Source organism: Lepus europaeus, chromosome 18, assembly GCF_033115175.1.
Source record: "Lepus europaeus isolate LE1 chromosome 18, mLepTim1.pri, whole genome shotgun sequence".
Lineage (NCBI taxonomy): Eukaryota > Metazoa > Chordata > Mammalia > Lagomorpha > Leporidae > Lepus > Lepus europaeus.
The window spans coordinates 23,550,555-23,573,487 of NC_084844.1; the positions used below are offsets into that span (position 1 = coordinate 23,550,555).

The 22,933-nt window shown below is 46.3% G+C and overlaps 1 protein-coding gene across 2 annotated transcripts in view; it reads right to left on the reverse strand.

Annotated features, from left to right (window-relative positions):
• Window positions 1-22,933, reverse strand: part of SOCS7 (suppressor of cytokine signaling 7) — a 45,166-nt gene that overhangs the window by 21,105 nt on the left and 1,128 nt on the right. The window contains exons 2-7 of one of the 2 annotated variants that reach the window (XM_062216370.1): window positions 16,223-16,287; window positions 12,759-12,863; window positions 12,213-12,314; window positions 11,217-11,347; window positions 10,580-10,748; window positions 5,527-5,655 (exon numbers count right to left, since the gene is read on the reverse strand). In XM_062216370.1, coding sequence (XP_062072354.1) covers window positions 5,527-5,655; window positions 10,580-10,748; window positions 11,217-11,347; window positions 12,213-12,314; window positions 12,759-12,863; window positions 16,223-16,287 — 701 coding nt within the window. The remainder of the gene's footprint in view (window positions 1-5,526; window positions 5,656-10,579; window positions 10,749-11,216; window positions 11,348-12,212; window positions 12,315-12,758; window positions 12,864-16,222; window positions 16,288-22,933) is intronic. The other variant, XM_062216369.1, reaches the window with a different exon arrangement.

The window sequence follows — 22,933 nt, forward strand, 5'->3', positions numbered from 1 at the left end:
GTAGCCAACTAGGGAGTGAACCAATGGATAGAAGACCTCTCTCCCTCTCCCTCCCCCACCCCCGCCTCTCCTTCTCTGTGTAACTCTTCCAAATAAATAAATAAATCTTTTTTTTTTTTAAAGAAGCTATTAAGTTAGAATCCCTGATGCAGACAGGGCAAACGTCTACCTCTTCCTCACTCCAATCCTCTCCTAATAAAGTCAAGCTCATATAATACCTAGACTTTTGTGATAAGCAAAGAGGGCAGTGAACAATGGCTTTGCCTTCTTTGTCCCAATCTTTCAAAGACAGGCAAATACTAATAAAGATTTATTTATTTGAAAGAGTTACAGAGAAGAGGCAGAGGTAGGCAGAGAGAGAGAGAGAGAGAGAGAGAGAATCTTCCAACCACTGACTGGTTCACTCCCCAAATGGCTGCATCAGTGAGGACTGGGCTAGGCCAAAGCCAGGAGCCAGGAGCTTCATCCAGGTCTCCCATGTGGGTGCAGAGTCCCAAACATCCTCCACTGCTTTCCCAGGCACATCAGCAGGCAGCTGGATCAAGTGGAGCAGCTAGGACTTGAACCAGCATCCACATTAGATGCTGGTGCTGACAGCAGCTTTACCCACTAAGCCACAGCGTCAGTCCTGGGCAAACTCTAATAATAAATACTAAATCTGCTTTGTCTTCTCAACTTGATTACAATTTTAAGTATAAATACATATATCCTACTTGTGGCATTCCTCATAAGTTCTAGAAAGATACTTCCCACTAATAAATGTGAGTCTACCTTTTCTATGTAGTTTCCACAAAGACCAGCAAATGAACTGTCAATTCGATTACTGCTTCCTTTTCTCATAAAGTAGTGGTGACAAACAAAGCAAAAGATTTGAGTTATTTGAACCCAGGTTTAAATCCTGGCTTTAGCATGAATCAGCTGTTACCTTTAGGCTAAGTAACAACTTTTGAGCTGCAGTTCTCCCACTGATAAAATGAAAGCAGCCTTTTCTTTTAAGATTTATTTTAGGGGCCGGCTGTGGCGCAGTGGGTTAACGCCTTGGCCTGAAGCGCCGGCATCCCATATGGGAGCTGGTTCGAGACTGGCTGCTCCACTTCCAATCCAGCTCCCTGCTATGGCCTGGGAAGGCAGCAGAAGATGGCCCAAGTCCTTGGGCCCCTGGACCCACTTGGGAGACCTGAAGGAAGCTCCTGGCTCCTGGCTTTGGATCTGCTCAGCTCCAGCTGTTGCAGCCAATTGGGGAGTGAAGCATCGGATGGAAGACCTCTCTCTCTCTTTGCCTCCTCTCTCTCTGTGTAACTCTGCCTTTCAAATAAATAAATCTTTTTTTTTTTTTTTTTTTTAAAGATTTGTTTAGGCCGGCACCGTGGCTCAACAGGCTAATCCTCCGCCTTGTGGCGCCGGCACACCGGGTTCTAGTCTCGGTCGGGGCACCGGATTCTGTCCCGGTTGCCCCTCTTCCAGGCCAGCTCTCTGCTGTGGCCAGGGAGTGCAGTGGAGGATGGCCCAAATGCTTGGGCCCTGCACCCCATGGGAGACCAGGATAGGCACCTGGCTCCTGCCATCGGATCAGCGTGGTGTGCCAGCCGCAGCGCACCAACTGCGGCAGCCATTGGAGGGTGAACCAACGGCAAAAGGAAGACCTTTCTCTCTGTCTCTCTCTCACTGTCCACTCTGCCTGTAAAAAAAAAAAAAAAAAAAAAAAAAAAGATTTGTTTATTTATTTGAAAGGCAGATAGACAGAAACAGAAAGAAAGAGATCTTCCATCCGCTGATTTACTCCACAAATGGCTCCAACAACCCAGCTGGGGCTGGGTTATACTGAAGCCACAAGCCAGGAACTCCATCTGGGTCTTCCCACAGGTGTCATGGGCCCAAGTACTTAGATCATCTTCCACTGGTTAAGTACCCAGTTCCAATCCTGACTCCAGTTTACTGCTAATGCAGACCCATGAAGGCAGTGTGAAAGCTCAGGTAATTGGATTCCTGACACCTACATGGGAGACCTGGACTGAGTTCCAGCTCCCAGTTTTTGCCCCTCACCCCCCACCCCTATAACCCAAGGCCATTGCAGGCATTTGGGGAGTGAACCAGTAGACAAACAGGAGTTTTCTCTCTCTCTGCCTCTCTAATTAAATAATTTAAAAAAGAAAAAAAGAAAAGAATCTGCTGGCATTGTGGTGCAGTGGGTTATGCCACCACCCTCAATGCCAACATCTCAAATCAGAGTGCCAGAGTGCTCTGCTTCAGATCCAACTCCTTGCTAATGTACCTGGGAAGGCAGCAGATGGCTCAAGTACTTGGGCCCATCACCAAGATGGCGTTGCTGGCTCCTGGTTTCAGTCTGGCCCAGCCCTGACTGTCACAGACATTTGGAGAGTAAACCAGCAGACAGAAGATCTCTCTCTCTCTCTGTCACTCTGCCTTTCAAATAAATAAATAAATCTTAAAAAAAAAAAAAAAAAAAAAAAAACACTAACCAAGTTCCTGGCACATGACAACCACTTAATAAACAGTAAAATATATTACAAGCTCTAGTACTTAATACAATATTTAGAATCTTAAAATTTTTGCAGACAGGGTATATCTGCGGAACAAAATGAGCTGTACCTGCACAGCCCCTTACGGTTCTACAGTAGAGAATCTGGAGAATTCCCTAGTCCGCCCATAAGCAGAGCTGACCGCCCTGCCTTGTTGATTACTGCTTGCTTTGTACTGCATTCACCGTGTATATGCCCTTGCTTTCATCTTCCAATCTGTCCCCTTTGAGGTTTTTTTTTTTTTTTTTTTAAATTTTTGACAGGCAGAGTGGACAGTGAGAGAGAGAGACAGAGAGAAAGGTCTTCCTTTTTTTGCCGTTGGTTCACCCTCCAATGGCCGCCGCGGTAGGCGCGCTGCGGCCAGTGCACTGCGCTGATCCGATGGCAGGAGCCAGGTGCTTCTCCTGGTCTCCCATGGGGTGCAGGGCCCAAGCACTTGGGCCATCCTCCACTGCACTCCCTGGCCACAGCAGAGAGCTGGCCTGGAAAAGGGGCAACCGGGACAGGATCGGTGCCCCGACCGGGACTGGAACCCGGTGTGCCGGCGCCGCAAGGTGGAGGATTAGCCTAGTGAGCCGCGGCGCCGGCCTCCTCTTTGAGGTTTTATGCTATTTGGAGTTGGTGATGTAGCTCATTTTTGACACTGAGTTAAAAGATAAATATTTGTTCAACAAAAATGCCCTCCCCCACTCCCCAGGGGTGGGCCTTTAGCACAGCAGTTAAGACATTGCTTGGGATGTTTGTATTCCCTATTGGACTGTCAGGGTTCTGCTTCTGACTCCAGCTTCCTGCTAACGTGCTCCCTGGGAGGCAGCAGGTGATGGCTCAAGTGGTTGGGTCCTTGTCACTCATGTGAGAAGCACAGATTGAGTTCTGGGGTGCTGACTTTAGCCTGGTTCAGCTCTGGCTACTGCAGGCATTTGGGGAATGAACTAGCAGATGGAAGATCTCTGTCTCTCTTCTAACTGTCCTTCAAGTTAAAGACAAAAAACAAAAGCCACAAACTGGAAAAACTGCTAGCACAGTCGATTCCTATAAGGAAGGATTCTAACTTTTCCCTTTAACCAAATTGACTGCATGAGACTCGACCGTGTTGACAGCACTGAGGCAAACACTAAACGAAGTGAGAATTAATACAGTTCACACCCTGTCGGGCCTTATTTAAATCACTACGATTATAAAAAACATTCCTGTCACCTGGCTCAATCCTGTTCCTGATGTTCTGCTGGAGGCTGCTCTGCAACCGCTACTTTTCTTGGCACCCTGCTTAAGAACCTTAATTTTTGATTCAATAAAAAAGCATGAAGTTCTCATTTTAAGTTCTGGTTTTTTTGTTTGTTTGTTTGTTTTGACAGGCAGAGTTAGACAGTGAGAGAGAGAGACAGAGAGAAAGGTCTTCCTTTTCCGTTGGTTCACCCCCCAAATGGCTGCCACGGCTGGCGTGCTGCCGCGGGAGCCGCGCTGATCCGAAGCCAGGAGCCAGGCTCCTCCTCCTGGTCTCCCATGCGGGTGCAGGGCCCAAGGACTTGGGCCATCCTCCACTGCCTTCCCAGGCCACAGCAGAGAGCTGGACTGGAAGAGGAGCAACCAGGACAGAACTGGCGCCCAGACCGGGACTAGAACCTGGGGTGCCGGCGCCGCAGGCGGAGGATTAACCAAGTGAGCCGCAGCGCTGGCCTTAAGTTCTGCGGCCATTTGGGAGTGAACCAGAGGATGGAAGATCTCTCTCTCTATCTCTATCTCTGTCTGTAACTCTGCCTTTCAAAAAAAACAAATCTTTAAAAATCATAAAACAAAACAAAACAAAACAAAACTGTATTCTTTGACAGGAAGTTTAGTACAATACAGGAAAACCCACAGCAGATACTTCCTAACAGACTTGCGATTAAATTCAGTCTTCCTGACAATCACTATTGCCTTTCTGGTGAACATTCTTTTATCTTTCCTGTTCCCATGGAAATGACCTCTGAAAGCTCTCATCTAGAGAGATGAGAACATACAAATGTTCTGTCTGAATGAATCAGAGGCATTTCAGGGATGCCTCTGTATGTCAAATGTTTACTTCATACCATCAAAAATGGGAGCAGTACTCTCATTCATAACCTGGGAAGCAAAGATTCCACCTTAACATGTTAAGGGACTATCATCAAATTGTAGGAAGAATAATTGCTTTAACAGCCAGGAAAAAAAGCTTCATGCATGGCCTTTGGGGGAGCAGACTTTGCTATTATACTGGGTCACACACAAGTTAAATAATTAGTGTATCTGACCTCAGAATCAGCCCTTAAGACATTTGGATCTGGCTAAAAAGCCCATGAGAGCATTTCAGGCATGGAAAGCCAAGACACTGTGGCTTTTCACTCACAGAGGTACATGAAGTACATGAAGTACCTCTGTGAGTGAGACCCCAGTGGAAGGAAGGGGCCGTCAAAGAAGGATGTACTTTTCTCTGAAGGGAGGAGCGGACTTCCACTTTACTTGTGGCCCTGTCTAAATACTGACAGATTCTGTGGACTCAAAAGGCTTCCATAGCCTTGGTAGCTCATGTCAAGAGCCTGGGGTGATCACTGATGTTAAAATAAATAGTGTTGATTTTTAAATCAACAGCAGGAGTCACTGTGCACTTACTCCCCGTGTAGGACCTCTGTCCTCAATGAGTTGTACTGTGAGAATTCACTGTAAAACTTGTTTTCAAACAGTACTTTATACTTTGTGTGTGTGTGTGCAGGGCCCAAGGACTTGGGCCATCTTCCACTGCACTCCTGGGCCACGGCAGAGAGCTGGCCTGGAAGAGGGGCAACCGGGACAGAATCCGGCGCCCCGATCAGGACTAGAACCCAGTGTGCCGGTGCTGCAGGCAGAGGATTAGCCTAGTGTGCCTCAGCGCCGGCCCTGTATCTATGAAATTTGTATTCATTAAATAAAAGCTTTCTTAAAAAAATAGGCAAAAAAATAATAATAATAATTAGTGCAACTACAGCCTTACCTGGAACTCTGGATCTCAAGAAATAGAGAAACTTCCCATTCTTGGAGTGCATAATGGCTCTTTTAATGAACTCTACCACGGACTGACAGCGATCCTCAAACTTGGGATGACACCACAGGCTGAAGGTTCCTGCCATGGAAAATTAAGAAGAAGCAAAAAGTTTAAAACTTCAGAAAGATCCTTAATACTGGCTTGAACATTTTAACAATGATTCTCTCAGGGGGTTAGTTTGTGAGCAAGCTGAGTCAACGGTCCCTAAAGGCACCTGTTCCTGCTTAAAACTACAATTAATGAGAAAACGCTCCCTTTACTAAGATATGTTAGGTCTTATGAGGTTTTGTTAAATAAATTCACATCAGAAAAAAAGGATGCAAAAAGACTTTCTAAGTGTTAACACTAATTCTTAAATCAATTTTCACACACACACACACACACACAAAGAGGTCATGAAAAATGGAATTAAAAGATAAGGTTATTTTGGTACAACAATTCTGAAATTCATGCATAGTTTTCTCATAATTCACACTTCCTATTTTTTTTTCAAGTTGAAAGAGAGGAGGAGAGACAGAGAGAGCAATCTTCCCTCTGTTGGTTCGCTACTCAAATGGATGCAACGGGCAGGGCTGAGCAGATCTGAAGCCAGCAGCCAGGCACTTCCTCTGGGTCTCTCACGTAGGTGGCAGGGACCCAAACACTTGGGCCATCTTCTGCTGCTTTCCCAGGCCATTAGCAGGGAGCTGGTTTGGAAGTGGAGCAGCAGGGACTTAAACAGGTATCCATGTGCAGGCAGAGGTTTAACCTGCTACGCCACCATGCTGGCCCCTCTATGAACTTACTAAAGGTCCCTCATGTATGTGTGTGTATGTACTTTTTTTTTTTTTTAAGACTGATTTATTTATTTGAAAGGCAGAGTTACAAAGAGGCAGAGGGAGAGGGAGAGGCAGAGGCAGAGGCAGAGGGAGAGGGAGAGGGAGAGGGAGAGGGAGAGGGAGAGGGAGAGGGAGAGGGAGAGGGAGAGGGAGAGGGAGAGGGAGAGGGAGAGGGAGAGGGAGACAAGTCTTCCATCCATTGGCCCACTCCCAAGATGGCCGCAATGGCTGAAACTGCACCAGTCCGAAGGCAGGAGCCAGGAGCTTCTTCCAGGTCTCCCACTCGGGTGTAGGGGCCCAAGGACCTGGGCCATCCTCCACTACCCTCCTAGGCCACAGCAGAGAGCTGGATGGGAAGTAGAGCAGCCAAGACTCAAATCGGCATCCACATGGGATGCCAGCACTGCAGGCAGCAGCTTTACCTGCTACGCCATAGCGCTGGTCCCTATGTATATACTTTCTACAAAAACCATAGCAAGTTTAAGGATATCCTCTCAAGAAGATATAAGTCTCCAAGCATTCAGGGAATAGTCCAGGAACGACAGAAACAGCAGTTTTGTGAGTCTCATTTATTCGTATTTGTGTTAACCAGAGAAGATCAAGATGTGAGTCTGTCCTTCTCTAACTTCTAAAATCCCATGATCCAACATGTTCCAAAAGCAAAAGGGAACCTGAACTTTCATGAGTTAAAAAACAACAACAAAAAACTCTAAAAACTAAAGTCCTAGGATCCAAAGGAATCACCCATAAAATGGACTCAGAAAAGGGCTACTAATCTACACTCAGGAGAAGTGCAGATCTGGGTCTATCTAGTTACTCTTACTTAAAAAGATGATAAAAAGATGCACTTAAAAAGATGAAGACAAATGTTCCATTGCAAACTGGGAACTGAAAGACCCACAAGGCTTCTGTTATAAATTCCATTTATTCCAGGAAGAGAAGTTCCTCTGAACCAAAAGAAATTGGAGAACAGTTTGCAAGAGCTCTCATTCCTGGCATCTCACCTGTCAGGAACCCAAAGGTCAGGCATTTACTCATCACCCCCTTGGCCTAGTCGTGCTTCATTTTAATAAGTTTAACAAAGCGCTGTACTCTGAAATGTTTTATTTACATTTTGATGGGTTTTGTTTTTGTCTGTTTTTTAGGAACATCAGGAAAATAGACAGCAGTCTCTCCCACAGTTACCTAATCCATTTTCAGGTTCTTGAAGTTTCTTTCTCTTCATGCATATCCAATGTAGAGGTGGGGACAGAGGAAACCATGCTATGCTGAGCTAAACACTACTTCCTGCCTCACAAGAGAAACAGATACAAATAAATCCAACAGAACAAGGGTAAGAGTGGAGACGACACCAGCGCGCCTTAAAGGAGCTTGATAGAAGCTCTTACTTGAATGTCCAGTAGATGCTCATTTAAGGTTGGTCATGTGGGAAGACTGCGAATTAGGTAGGAGAACTTTGAAACTCCCCCCAAATCGTCTATTCTTTTCACCTGTAGCATACACAATTTTCTTAAGGATTTATTTGTTTATTTGAAAGGCAGAGGCAGAAAGAGGTCTTCCATCCGCTGGTTTACTCCCCAGATGGCTGCAATGGCTGGAGCTGCGCCGATCCAAAATCAGGAGCCAGGAGCTTCTTCCGGGTCTCCCACATAGATACAGGGGCCCAAGCACTTGGGCTAATCTCTACTGCTCTCCCAGGCCACAACAGAGAGCTGGATCAAAGTGGAGCAGCTAGGACTTGAACCAGCACCATATGGGATGCCGGCACTGCAGGCAGCAGCTTTACCTATTATGCCACGGCGCTGGCCCTGTACACAGATATTTTGACAAAGAATGTATTATCAGGAGCCACATTTGGCCTGGCAGTTAAAACATCCACATCCCACATCAGAGGCCTTGGGTTGAATTCTGGTTCCAGCTTCCTGCTAATGCAGACCCTGGGTGGCCGTGGTGATGGCTTGATTGATTGAGCTCCTGCTACCCACAAACCTGGGAGACTAGGACTGAAGTTCCAGTTTCGGCTCTAGCCCAGCCCCAGCCATTTCAGGTATTTGAAGGAAAAAACAGATGCAAGCTCTATCTATCTTAGTCCATCTTTGTGTTTCTCTCTCTCTTCCTCTCACCACCAATGGCAATCACAAGTATCTGGTCAAAGACACAGAATGCCCATATACAGTCAATCCAGAGAGCTGAGTTTCTCTTCTTCTTCTTCTTCTTCTTCTTCTTCTTCTTCTTTTTTTTTTTTTAAGATTTATTTATTTATTTTTGAAAGTCAGAGTTACACAGAGAGATAAGGAGAGGCAGAGAGAGAGGTCTTCCATCCGTTGGTTTACTCCCCAGTTGGTTGCAACAGCCGGAGCTGCACCAATCTGAAGCCAGGAGCCAGGAGATTCTTCTAGGTCTCCCACTTGGATGCAGTGGCCCAAGGACTTGGGCCATCTTCCACTGCATTCCCAGGCCAAAGCAGAGAGCTGGATCAGAAGTGGAGCAGCCGGGACTTGAACTGGTGACCATAAGGGATACTGGCACTGGAGGCAGCAGCTTTACCCACTACGCCATAGCACTGGCCCCAAGAGAGCGGAGTTTCAAAAGTTAGCTTCTAGACATGACTGGAACATGAAGCACCACCTGACTGCAAAGCAAAAGGTGCCACCGGTAGAATGGCAGATAGTCTACAGCACATTGATCTCTCAAATTCTAGCTTTCAGGGCCAGCGCTGTGGAGTAGTGGACTAAGCCTCCACCTGTGGCATCGGCATCCTATATGGGCACCGGTTCGAGTCCTGGCTGTTACACTTCCAATCCAGCTCTCTGCTATGGCCTGGAAAGCAGCAGAAAATAGCCCAAATGCTTGGGCCCCTGCACCCATGTGGGAGATCCAGAAGAAGCTCCTGGCTTCGGATTGGCCCAGCTTCAGATTGGCCCAGCTCCAGCCATTGCAGCTATCTGGGGAGTGAATGAGCCGATGGAAGACCTTTCTCTTGTCTCTCCCTCTCTCTGTAATTATACACCTCAAATAAATAAAATCTTTAAAAACAAAACAAAAAAATCTCTAAGCGTTCCAATAAATATTTCCTAAGAGACTACAAACCTGACCATGAGAAGAAGTGATCATCACCATGTGCCTGACAGGAAGTGACTATAAGGAAAAGATGTGACTATCAGGCAAGGTAATCAGGACAGAACAGTCACAGAATCAACACTAGAGTCTCCTCGTATATGTAACTTACAGAAAGTCCCTAAATGATAAGGTTAATTATGAACAATGCTCTGGAGACTATTGATCGTATGCTGTTTCTTCCTTTTACCAAAAGTTTCACTGGGAGCTAGCATTTGGTACAGCGGTTAAGTCACCACTTGGGATGCCCTCATCCAATATAAGAATGCCTGGCTGGAGTCCTTTCACTTTCAGTACAGATTCCTGCTAATATGTACCCTAGGAAGTAACAGATGACAGCTCAAGCAAATATCTGGGTCCCTGCTATCCACATGGGAAATCTGGATTAAGCTCTGCGTGCCTGGTTTCAGCCTAACTCAGCCCTGGATGTTGCAGATGTTTGGGGAAAGAACCAGCACTCACTCTCTCCACCTGTTTCTCTCTACATTTCAAATAAACTGGCTCTGTTCTTGGAAATCTAACGGTTTTGTTCCTCCTATCTGGGAGACAAGCTGCTGAAAAAACTTTTAAATGGATCTTCTTCTCCCTTCCCTATATCCTCCAACATTTCTTCTGGTGACAGAAACCAGGGCCCATAACAACATTCGATTGAGTCTGTGAGAGCTTTCTCACTATTTATAGTCTCATCCCCATGACTCCTCATCAAAGAGTCAGACAGCAAAGGCAGGGAAAACAAAAAGGGAAGCAGGCTCTCTTAAAGCTCCAGCATTCTGGGACCCATATGGACACCAGTTCAAGACCCAGCTGCTCCACTGTTGATCCAGTTTCCTGCTAATGTGCCTGGGAAAGCAACGGAGGATGGCCCAAGTGCTTGGGTCCCTGCACCCACGTGGGAGACCTGGAAGAAGCTCTTGGCTCCTGGCTTTGGCCAGACCCACTCCTGCTCATTGTGGCCTCTTGGGGAGTGAACCAATGGATGGAATATCTCTCTTTCTCTGTCTCTTCTCTCTGTGTAACTCTAACTTTCCAATAAATAAATAAACAAACAAACAAACACACACTCTTACCTCTGTAGTGCTCCATCCTGGTGTGGTGGGTGATACCCTGTGATCGGAAACTGAGGCTCAGGATGTAGCGAGGGTCAGAACTGTCTCGTACCAAGAAAGAACCATCTGGCTTTCCTTTCAGTTTCATCTCAGCATCTTCCCAGTTCATTGGCCCCCAATACCAACCACACTATCAAAGGCAAGAGGCAGTCAAGTAGTTAACAGAACAGAAAAATGACAGTTGTCAGCAATCTATCTTATCAAGGAAATATCTCTCACCCCCATTCTCCAAAGCATTTCAATAGGTGAAAGCCGCTATACATGTGTAAACCATTAACAGTGAACATCAGGCTCATCAAGCTTCTAGTCCCCCAAAGTACCAGGAGAGTAATTTACAATCCTACTACCAAGGACCCAACAAAGGAGAGGAGAGGGAACTGGGTCAGTTAATCTATCAAAACCAGGTTAGGCTATGTAAACACTTCTCCACATTCTCCCTTTTTCATGTTCAAATCTTTCCCCAAATTCAATTTTGCTACTTCTTTTATGGCGTAACAGTATATTATTTTTGTCACTATCAACAGGGTGGCAAGAAAACTCCTCTTCCTCTTGAGAGCCTGGGCAGGGCAGTGGGCTGTCAGTCTTCAGCACCACCTACCTTCTCTAGCTCTCGAAGGCTGGCTGCAAAGCTGCTTGAGTCAGGCCGGTAGAGGGGACACTGGAGGTGCTGGGGGGGCTGGCTGTGCAGGGATTCAGCTGCTCGAATAGGAGCAACCCGGGGAAATGCATCTGCAGAGCAACAGAGTGGTGGTCACTGTTTACCCGTATGACACCCAACCACAAGCAGACCCTCCCCACCCCCCAAAAAAATGCTAACTGAAGAGGGACAAAGCATTAGAAGCTAAGCTGGAAAGGGTGGAAGCCAAAGCAGTGGGGAAGAGCTGGATGGGCCAGAACAAAAAGCTGTGTGGGCTTGTGTAAGCTGTGAAGGATGGGTGGGGGCACTGAACCCCAGGAAAGGGGTGGGGAGCTGCTCACTAACCTGACTAAGGTGACTACTTCAGAGGCTTCACCAGCCTAGAGCGATTCCAGCTTCTCCCACCTCGAAGTGAAGTGCCGACAAAGCAGCCTTGGAAATAGTGACTCTCTTACTTGCCCAGGAAGAGTAACGATTTTGCCAGGCAAGTAGAAAAGAATGTCGATTTCATTCATTTCATTCCTTGGGTACAGGAGGCTGGCAAAGCAGGTGTGGGCTACTAAATGCTTGGTACTTATTTACAAGGCTGCAGTAAATACCAGAGCTTAAAAAAACCACAGAACTTTGAAAATCAGCAACATATTAAATCTTCACTATCCTGAAATTAAGATTATTTCTTAAGTGGCATCTACCCAAGGAGTGCAAAGTCTCAGCAGCAAAGAAATGAAAAATTCAAGTATTTTTTCCCCAATAAAACTTAGATTCACATCCATTAAAAAAAAAAAAAAGAAAAAAGAGGGGCAAGGGGACTCAGAAACACCAATTCTCAGCCTATTTCCAAGAAGTTCTGGTCCAGCCAAGGGGAAATATTTAAGCTTTCTCCTAAGTTGTTCTTTCCATAAACAGATATCTCCCATCCTTCAACTCTTACAAGTCTTGCCGCTGAACTAAGCTAACCTGGGGCATGGGGTGGAGGAGGCGGAGGAAGGGGGAAAGACTGCAAGGAAGACCCCATCGGAGCCACAAGGACAGATGTAGGCAGCGTCCCACTGATATCATCTAGAAAAGAGAAAAAAGCAAGAGGTTCAGAAACACGAGCACAGAATGAGCGAGGTGGAGGCAGGAGAGGGAGGAGGATTGTAAGGCTGTGTTCTGGGGCCTGCCCTTAATCCCACCTTTTTGCAAGAGGGCAACAATCATCTTACTCTAGTTGGCTTTGCTTAGAAAGCAGAAGAGGAAGAATATTCCTAAAGCAGGCCAATAATAGCAGCAGATTGAGGGCAGGTAAATGTCAATCTAACATACGGGCAGTAAATATTACAACGTGCAGATAAGAGCCCGGTTTAACTATCTAGGGAGATGACAATGGTGCTGAGAAAGTGACAGGAAATCATAGGGTCATCATTAAAAACCAATAAGCTTGCTTGACCCTTGGCAAAAAACAAGTCTCTAGAGCTCACCCTCCCTCTAGGGCAAAAAGGCACACAGAGGACGGGACTATACCTAGGAGGCTGAGGCTTCTTCTCGGAGGAGGAGGGGGAGTTGGAGGGTGTGGAGAGGTCAGGCCCCGCTGAGAAATGTCCACGTCCACAAGCGACACTGTTTCACCTGAGGGATTCATGGAGCAAGCAGGTTACAGAGGCACACTGCCCCAAGCTGGAGCCAGAAGCAAAGGGAAGCAAAGGGCAAGCAAGGGAAGCTAGAGGTCTGCGGGTCTCAAAAAGTGTAAAACCAAATGTTCCCCAGGGCTGAAATCACCCTGAAGGCCAGTCAGTTTAGAATTCTATCAGTCCTCTGCCCTGTTAAGGGTCAAGTGTTCTTTAGGACAATAATATGACAGTGGAAAAGCTACCTAGTTAATGCTGGTTCTTCACTGACATAGAACATAATCTTCTTTATCAAATGAAAATATTTGTAAAAAATGAAACACTTTAAAAACTCGTATATCAATTTCTGCCTTAGGGAGTAGGGCAAGTTATGCCAAACAGACACGGAAAAATCAAGACCCCCAAAATTTTAAGAACTGCACGGTAAGCTGAGTGCAGATATAGGCCCCAATGCTAGCCTTAATTCTTCCTAGATGGCTTTCCACATCTAGATTTTCCAGAGTACTCACCCATCAGATAATCTACTATTTAAGAGATCAGTTAGCTCCTAATACCTGAGGCTACTACTAAGGCTGAAGATCTATTTACAATCCTAAAAAGTAACTACTCCCAGTTAGCCAAAGCCAGGTAAGCTAGTTTTCCAGTAAGAATTGGGCAGGGGCAGCACATGATTTCTCCCACTTTGCAGTACGTCACCCAGCCCTTTCTCTGCATATATATTACTCCTTGCATTCAATCCCTCTCCACCTCAGTCACTTCAGGAAGGAGTGCATTTCTTCTGCTTCTTAAGATTTTATTTATTTGAAAGGCAGAGTTACAGAGGGAGAAACACAGAGCGTCATCTTCTATTCACTGGATCACTCCTCAAATGGTTGGGCCAAAGCCAGGAGCTCCATCCAGGTCTCGCAAGTGGGTAGAAGGACCCAAGCACTCGGGCCATCCTTTGCTTCTTTTTTCTTTCTTTCTTTCTTTTTTTTTTGACAGGCAGAGTGGACAGTGAGAGAGAGACAGACAGAGAGAAAGGTCTTCCTTTGCCGTTGGTTCACCCTCCAATGGCCGCTGTGGCCGGCGCGCTGCGGCCGGCGCACTGCGCTAATCCGAAGGCAGGAGCCAGGTACTTATCCTGGTCTCCCATGGAGTGCAGGACCCAAGCACTTGGGCCATCCTCCACTGCACTCCAGGCCACAGCAGAGAGCTGGCCTGGAAGAGGGGCAACCAGGACAGAATCCAGTGCCCCGACCAGGACTAAAACCCGGTGTGCTGGCGCCGCTTGGCGGAGGATTAGCCTGTTGAGCCACGACACCGGCCATCCTTTGTTTCCTTAACAGACACATTAGTAGCAAGCTGAATCAGAAGTTAAGTACCTAAGACTTGAACTTGTGCCCATATGGGATGCTGGCACTGCAGGCAGCAGCCCAACCAACTGCGCCACAATGCCAACTCCTGAAGTGTATTTCATTAACATAGGTTGACAGCCACAAATAAGTTTGCTTGGTGAAGGTCAGGACACAGGATCTCTCTAATTTAACCCACAAGGTGTAATTTCTAACACCCCTTCCTTATTCAGGGCTGAACTAGCCCCTCAGTTAGTATTTTAATATTTCCCAGTGGGGCCGACATTGTGGTATAGTAGGTTAAGCCTCCACTCTCGGCGCCAGCATCCCATATAGGCACTGGTTCATGTCCCTGCTGCTCTTCTTCAGATCCAGCTCCTCCTATGGCCTGGGAAAGCAGTGGAAAATGGCCCAAGTCCTTGGGCCCCTGCACCCACATGGGATACCCAGAAGTAGTAGCTCCTGGCTCCTGGCTTCAGAATGGCCCAGCTCCGGCCATTATGGCCATTTGGGAAGTAAACCAGCAGATGGAAGACCTTTCTCTGTCTCTCCCTCTCTGTCTGTAATTCTACCCCTCAAATAAACAAAATCTTTAAACTACATATTTCCCAGTTCAGAAAATGAGGTGACCAGTATCACTAAAAGTCCAGGAACTGGGCTTTCAGAATCTAAATACACAGTTTGTTTTACAAAGGTCTTGATTACTAGGATTAAAAAGACATGCTGCCTACAGGGTAAGACTCAGGTATGGGCCTAGGGTAAAAACAGACACCACTGCACCCTCCTCCCGCCACCTTCTCCACTAGACGTCTACACAGGTATCATCATTTGTTTGGACAGTTCACAATAGTCTATCCAACTGGCGGGTCCCACTGGCCTGCTTAACATCTTTCTGGAAATGTCTGCTCCCAAATCATAATTCTTCCAATCACCTTTTTGAGGGTCACAATAACCAAAGAAATTTAACACTGAAATTTTTTGGCAAAGATTTATTTATTTATTTGAAAGACAGAGTCACACAGAAGAGAGAGACAGACAGACCCTCCATCCCTTGGTTCCCTTTCCAAATGGCAGCAACAGCCAGGACTGAGCCAGGCTGAAGCCAGAACTCCATCCTGGTGTGCCACATGGGTGGCAGGGACTAAGCAGTTGGGCCATCTTCTGCTGCCTTCCCAGGTGCATTAGTAGGAAGCTAGATGGAAAGGGGAGCAGCCAGGACTTGAAATGGCACTCCAACATGGAGTGTCAGTGTTCCAAGCAGCAGCTTAACCTGCTGTGTCACAACACCGGCCCCAAGACTTGAGATTTTTGTAAAGGCTTCTCAGTCGCAGCCAACAAGTACTCAGTTTCTGTGACTAAGGAAGTGCGGTGCAGACTCTTTTCTATAGCTCATTCAAGCTCCAGCTCCACATCTGATGGGCATAACAGAAGGTCTCCCTCTGTTTAGGTCCTTCTTAAAGAGAGAAGGCAGTGACCCATTATCCTGAGTAAATTCAACAGCCTTCTTACTTTAGCAAGTGTGTTCCCTGCTGCAAGAGCAGAGACTGAAATGAGACGCAATAAAGAACTCTAACAGCTGCAGGCACTGCCAGCCTCTAAAATGGGTAAGATAAGAGTTCACGTAATCTCTCTGCCCAAAGTCTTTAAAAATAGACCAGATAATCATGGATCACTTTTATTAGCCAATCCACAAACTCCCTTGGAAGCAAGGATAGGAACTGCCTGACTTCTGGAGAGTCTTTTATGCACTGTGAGACTATAAATTTGTAATTCCTACTTTTAAAGTATGTGTGCTGACCCTGAACTATAACTGCTAGGGTCGTCCAATTATCAACAAGCAACCTTTACCCCCAACTCTAACGCATCCAAAGTCAAGGCACATCCCACACCATAAAAACAGCCTCACCCCAAGCCCAGTGGACGCTGAATAAAGGAAAGTACCACAGACACGCCTCAAGCTGCCTCGCCACATACTCTGCAACCGGTCCTCTGGCTCTCAGAAGACAGTAAAAGATACCACCCTTACCTGTAAATAGGGGGCTGAAGGAGACCGGAGAAAAGGCACTTTGAGTTCTTGTCAACCTGGGTTTCCTAGGGGGCAGAAAGCACACAGAGAATGAAGGGCAGAAATGAACACACATGCATTTAAATCACTACAACACTCAATTCCAGATGCACTGTGAAACAAAACAAATCCTCGTTAGTCACTGTCAACAATACTCCCGTAATAAAGCTTAAAATTTGGAGGTAGAATAAAATAAGGCAATTCCTTAAATAGATTTGGCTACAGAATTCATCAGCCTACAAAGCAATAAGAAATCCCTTTGGGTCTCTCCACACCTAGCACATTATAAAGTAAAGCACCTTGAGTGGTAGTTCGTAATTAGCAAGACCATTTTAAAAGGAATTCAGATGCAGAGTTGCTTTTCATCGGGGAGCCAAGAAAAAGGCTCCAGACCTGAACAGGAGCCAGTGTAGAGCCTGCATGCAGAAGGTCCCAAAGTGCATCACAGAAGAGATTCCGACCTGAGAACAGTACTACAGGATGCACAGGCAATCTTCAGCCAGGAAGACCTCTCATTTCTCGACAACTGCCAAAGCATCACTCAAAGACATCAACTAACCAATGGCCTCCTCCAATCATAGATCTCTTCCACCTGTCTGAGCTACCAGTCTTACAGCTCTCTCTCTCCGACTCTCCCTTGATGCTGCTCCAGACACCAGCCTGAAAACCCAGATCTCCTTTTGATCACACACCAAAGGTAGCTTCATTTTGTACTAATCTTAACAGGCTTTTCAGCAAGAATTGAAAGAAATCCCAAAGACTCCAGAAAAGACTTGCTGGCTAGAAATGCACTAAACCCAAAAAACTCACTCCAGAATGACCAAAGTGACTACAAGAGAGAGAACTTGAAGTGATGGAAATATGCTATATGCTGTAGTGGAGATTATGCTGAGTAAATTAGTTTGTCAAAATTAATAGAACTGGACATGACACTAACAAAAGTAACTTCTGTGGCACATAAATTACACCTCAATAAACCAGACTTTAAAAAAACCCCACCCCACTGGCGCCGTGGCTCAACAGGCTAATCCTCCGCCAAGCGGCGCCGGCACACCGGGTTCTAGTCCCGGTCGGGGCACCGATCCTGTCCCGGTTGCCCCTCTTCCAGGCCAGCTCTCTGCTGTGGCCAGGGAGTGCAGTGGAGGACGGCCCAAGTGTTTGGGCTCTGCACCCCATGGGAGACCAGGAGAAGCACCTGGCTCCTGCCATCGGAACAGCGCGGTGCGCCGGCCGCAACGTGCTACCGCGGCAGCCATTGGAGGGTGAACCAACGGCAAAAGGAAGACCTTTCTCTCTGTCTCTCTCTCACTGTCCACTCTGCCTGTCAAAAAAAAAACAAAAAACAAAAACAAACAAACAAAAAAACCCACCCCAGATTGGACAGAATCCAGGAATTATACCTATAATTATAGCATTATAGTGCCTACTCCAGGCATTGTAGCTAGCTCACCTTCCAAAAATACTCTCATCCAAAGGACTAAACAGAACTTAGAACTCTTTTTAACTACCAACTACCCAATAAAGGAAGGCAAAAATAAAATCTAAAATGAAATCCTATTTAAGATTATTTGACTTTCAATGTTTATGTCTTAATGCAGCTGTTTAAGCAACTCAGAATCACTCCAAATAAAACTCCAGGACCACACCAGGAACACGTTACTCAGAGAGCTGAAGCATCCATCACTCCCTTCTCCTGACCCAACTTTCGAACTCCCTCTGCAACCACCTGCAGGCGGAGACTCTGAATGCCACACCCAAAGCACAGAGCCAGAGACAGGGCCGCCCAACAACAGACACACTCACACGGCATCGGCATCTCTGTTTATAAACGCTGCTCATGACTGCCTGCAGCTTGGGTCCAGTAACCCAGGGGGCAGGAACAGAACGTTAATCCAACTGGACATGAACTTAAGACTGTTGATGAGCTTGCAAGCTGAGTTTCATTTGATAATTTGTGGGTAAAACACTAAACGCAGCAAGTAGAAACCTAAAGCACTGGCCTTTCAGAAGGTTCACACCTCAGCCATTTGGCCGTTTGCCTCTTTTCAAAGGAAGCTGCATTACGCTGCCATCTGCCCATGCTGGGGACGAGCCTCTCAGTGCCAAGCGCTGAAGAACGCAGTACCCAAATGCACACATCTTGCGGAGGCCTTCTCACTTCAGCTCATCTTCTCCCCCACCCCCGGCATTTTGAAGAAGAAAATCATAGTTTCTAGGATCTAGAAAAAGAAAAACACATCTGAATCTCAACCCAGGCAGAGCCATTTGAGAGTGCCAGGATGGTTTTTCCTGGCAAATAAAGGGGCCTCATGGCTGGCAGCTAGACAGGTAAAAGGTCTAAGAGGCTGAAAAGCCAACGTTCAACACACACACTTTCTTCTCTCTTCAGGGAGACAGCACCTAACTAAAAACCCAAAGCAGCCTCTCCGCAAGGGCCCTGAGAGCATTCCAATGAGAGTCGTTCATGAAATGACAGATACAGAAGACAAAGCAGAACAAGCAGCAAGGGAATGGTTAAAATAAAAGTGAGGACGGTGGTCACCTGGTGGAAGGGCAGATGTTATCAGGGAGCAACAAAGGTATCAATAGCATTCTCCGTATTTGCTAAGCTTGTTGATGGGTATCTAGGCACGTGTCTCATTATTATTCAAGTACCTACTCTTTCCTTACCCCCTTTTGGATATATGAAACATTAGAATGATAAAGGCCCATTATTAACTGCCATGCCACTTTTTGGAGAGCATCAAAAATGATGTGGCTCCAGACAACATTTCAACCTCTATCCCACATTGCCACAGCAGACCCCTCCCTGGATCACCTAGACAAGAATTAGGGTTACAGTCCTGCCACTCTAACTCCGCCTGTGCATCCTAGCAGCAGAAACATGTGAGGGACAAGGTGGAGTTGGGCCGTATTTGGTAGGCTATGCCTCGGGTGACAGAACAAGACGGGGCAAAAGGCTTTATGCAAAGGTCTTCTTTAAGGCTAGCAATCCTTTGTGTCTTCAATATCACTGTAGGTAACAGAGACGCAATGCCTCCATCCACTTCTACTACAGCAGATTTATGAGATACAAGGAGCTGGAAAGCATTAGACAGGATGGTGACATGTAAATATAACACTGGCCAGTTTCAAAGTCCTTGAACTCTAAACTATAATGAAATAATGCCTTTTCTCTCATCCATAAATCCCCTCTAGGGATGCTTAGGACTTTACAAGTGTCTTTTTCTAAAGTATCTTCCAAACTAGGATGTCCAAACATCAGGTTTTGCAGCCCCAGTGCACCTCTACCCCTACTAACGCATGCAGCGCCAAGTCAGCCAGCCTGTGCCATTTCCAGCACGTCACCAGCCAGCCTCTGTTCCTGTGCTACAGGCACAAAAACCATGTGTTCATTTTTAGTTCCAATACACAGACATCTGTGCAGCAAGGTCAGATCCAAAATCCCTCATAAACCAGTGCAGAACCTATGGAGGGAGCTCCCAGGGAAAAGCCAATAGGCATAGTCTATGACCCAAAATCTCAGAAATGATGCTGGCAGGAAGTGTTAAGGAGTGAATGGTACAAGACTCAAACGGACAGAGATGTATAAAGCCAAGAGCTCATTCTAAAAGAATAGTTGCCAACCATAAACATTTCATGAAAAAATAACTAAAAAGATCAGTAAGTGTGGCCCTAAAATCCACACATAAAATCAGAACTTGCTCACCACACCATCAAATCATTTTGCTCTCAGCAAGTCACACTATGACTCAAAAGGACTCCTTCAGACCTGAAAATCCAAGCAATCAAGGAAAAAGGTTTCTCACGTCTGCCAGGTCTGTCCACAACAGCAGGGCCCAGACTGGTGCCAAGGCAGCCTGCCTCTTCCCAGAATTGTATCTTTTTCCCCAAATAGATAGGAAAACTGCTACAGAGAACTGTTCTCCATTTCTCTATCTCACTGCCAGTAATAGCCTCAACTTTTAACTCAGTAAAAGCGAATCTTGAAAAGTGAACAAAGATATCCATTTCCCACCAAGAGATGTATCATATGGGGATTCAAAAAGGTCAGCTCAAATGCTATTTCGCACTAAATTCACAGGAAGACAATCAGTCAACATATGTGAAACAGAAAAGGGAACTCCACTGGTTTTCCTGAAATAGTCAAGTTCTTTCTATACTAACCGGGGCCCACAGGCATCAAGCCCAGCTCTCTGAATCTCCACATATGTGTTTTTAAGGCCTCGCCCATTTCCCCAGAACAGAAACCTGATTAGTTGGTGGGCCCATCTCTTATTTCACTTACAACAAAGTCCTCGGAGCTAATTTGTACTACACTTAAAACTCCGGATAACCAGGTCAAGTGCACATGGCAGACTCCAATGCACCCGAAAGGAAGTAAAGTTTTGCTTGGTGTTAAAATATGACAACTGTTTAGATTTATAAGCTGATAACAGGAAGTACTTCCTAGTCAATAGCTGTGAAAAGGTAAACGTTGAGACAGGGCAAAGACAGTCATGCCCAGAGGTTACTGTAAATGCCTCAAATTACACAGCAAGACTGCAGAGGCCCATAATTAACTCCAACCAACAATGCAGGGAAAGGCACATATCCTTAGGCAAAAGACTGAAATTTCTCAATGCTTCCAGATCCCCTAATCAAAACAAGAGAACAAGGTAAGAAACCCAAACTCATCCTTCCTCCCAGTAGGACAGACTCCTCAGGAGGTGCAGATCCACAGGCATCACAACTATCCTGGCGAGACCCGCCAAGTTTCTCACAGCTGCAAGGCTGCCAGCAAGACTGGCACATAGCGAGCTGCGGAGAAGCTAACAAGCAGCACCCAATTCTAAGCAGAGAAAAAAATCATCAGTTCTTTTTTTTTTTCTTTTCCAGAAAACATAAAATATTCCATCTAGATTTCTCCTGTCTTCACTCTATTCCCATCAGGATAAGAACAAGCCAGTCATCACTCTCCCATGAGAACAGAGCAGACAGACGTGGCCTCCATCTCAGGGCTGATGTTGGAGGTCTACATGCAGGAATGCAGACTTTCACATTCACTGCATAACATGCACAAACAGCAGTCACCCAATGTTTACACACACACCTAGTTCTCCAATTCATCAGAAAAAGCCCTTGGACCAAAAAATGTAATTCTCCAGTGCTCTGAACTAAGCTTCTTTGCAGAGCTACAGCCCAGTTTGCTCTGCAGTAGAAATCTGTATTGTGCTTGGTGTGAAGGTTGGTGACAGAGCAGCCAATGGCCATTAAATTCTGCTTCCAAAGGCAAAAAAGTGTAATGTTACATGCCTTTTCCTCTTCCTAATCTATTAGACATAGCAGCTAATTTCATGCCACACCTCCTATTTGGTGGCTCTGGAATCTTGGGCCAAGTCCTGGTCAGTATAAAATAAAGGCAAGACAAACCACAAGAAAATTAGCAACGTATCCGATGTCAGCATCCACAGCTTCTATCCCACCCCCCTCCCCTCTGATGAGAATTTCATCTGGATGGCTAAGTGGAGCACTGAACGCAGAGCCACGCAGAGCCTACCACAGAAACGCTGTTTCAGCAGCCGACACTTCTCAGGCTGAGCTCCCAGCAGGAGCACACTGGGAGGCAGATGCCAAAACGCGGGCCCACCAAAAGAGGTAACACACTGATTTCTTTAGGGAGTCTGGGTTTGGCCTGACCCCAAGAGGAGTCCATGGAGCACCTAGCAGTTCAGAAAGGGCAACAAAGCCAAGCTGATCTCACTATCCTCCTGGAGTACTGACCAAATCTCCCTTGAAGAGAGAAGTCCGTGTACGAGGGGTTCCTAGCCCAGGACTTTTTTATTTCCAATTCAAACTCTTGGGCCCCAGACATATTGATCTTCTCAAAAAGCTCCCCAAGTGAGCCTAGGGCTCGGTAAGTTATCAATTTAAGTCTACCTGTCCCTCAGCCTTCATTTGTGGCTGCCAGTAGGTATCAAGAATCCATCATCCAAGCTGAACCAAGACCAACTTCAATCTGTCTAAGCACCCTTCAGATGCACAACCCACTATGGCAATTACCACAAAGGAAGTCTCATTTCATGGCCACCGAAGCTGATGATTTTCTACACAGACAATACAGCTCCAACCCTGAATGTCAGAGGTCAGTCCATCTTTCAGAAAGGAAGGCAGAAACTGCAAAGTGTGGCATTTTCATCAGCTGGCCTAGAACAGCTGTCCCACCCTCTACACCTCACTCAGAATTCTCAAGGGCACTACAGAGAGCAAAGCTACTTTTCTGTTCTCACAGTGCTCAGCACACAGGCTTGTGACACCAAGGGAATGACCAGAAAAACACTAAATTCTGAATGCTGACACCCTAACTGATGGCAGGCCTACAAGTGCACCACTTCCTCACGTCATTTGTATGCATGAAGGTGACAGGAGGCGGGGTTCTGGTACCCGGAGAGAATGAGCAAAGTGGTCAAGGGGCAGCACCAGTTTTTCATCCCAAAGGCCAAGCATCTCCAGCAAACTCTCTCACAGGGGGAATGGTAGACAGGCACCCTGGAAACCCCTGAGGTCCCAAGGTGAGGATTGGCTGGGATGGGGGGGTGGGGGTCTCAAATCATGCCCCAACAACAGAGATGCTAACTGTTAAAGAGTTGAAAGCTGTTGCCACAATTAGCTCTGATCTGATGTAAGAGCTCG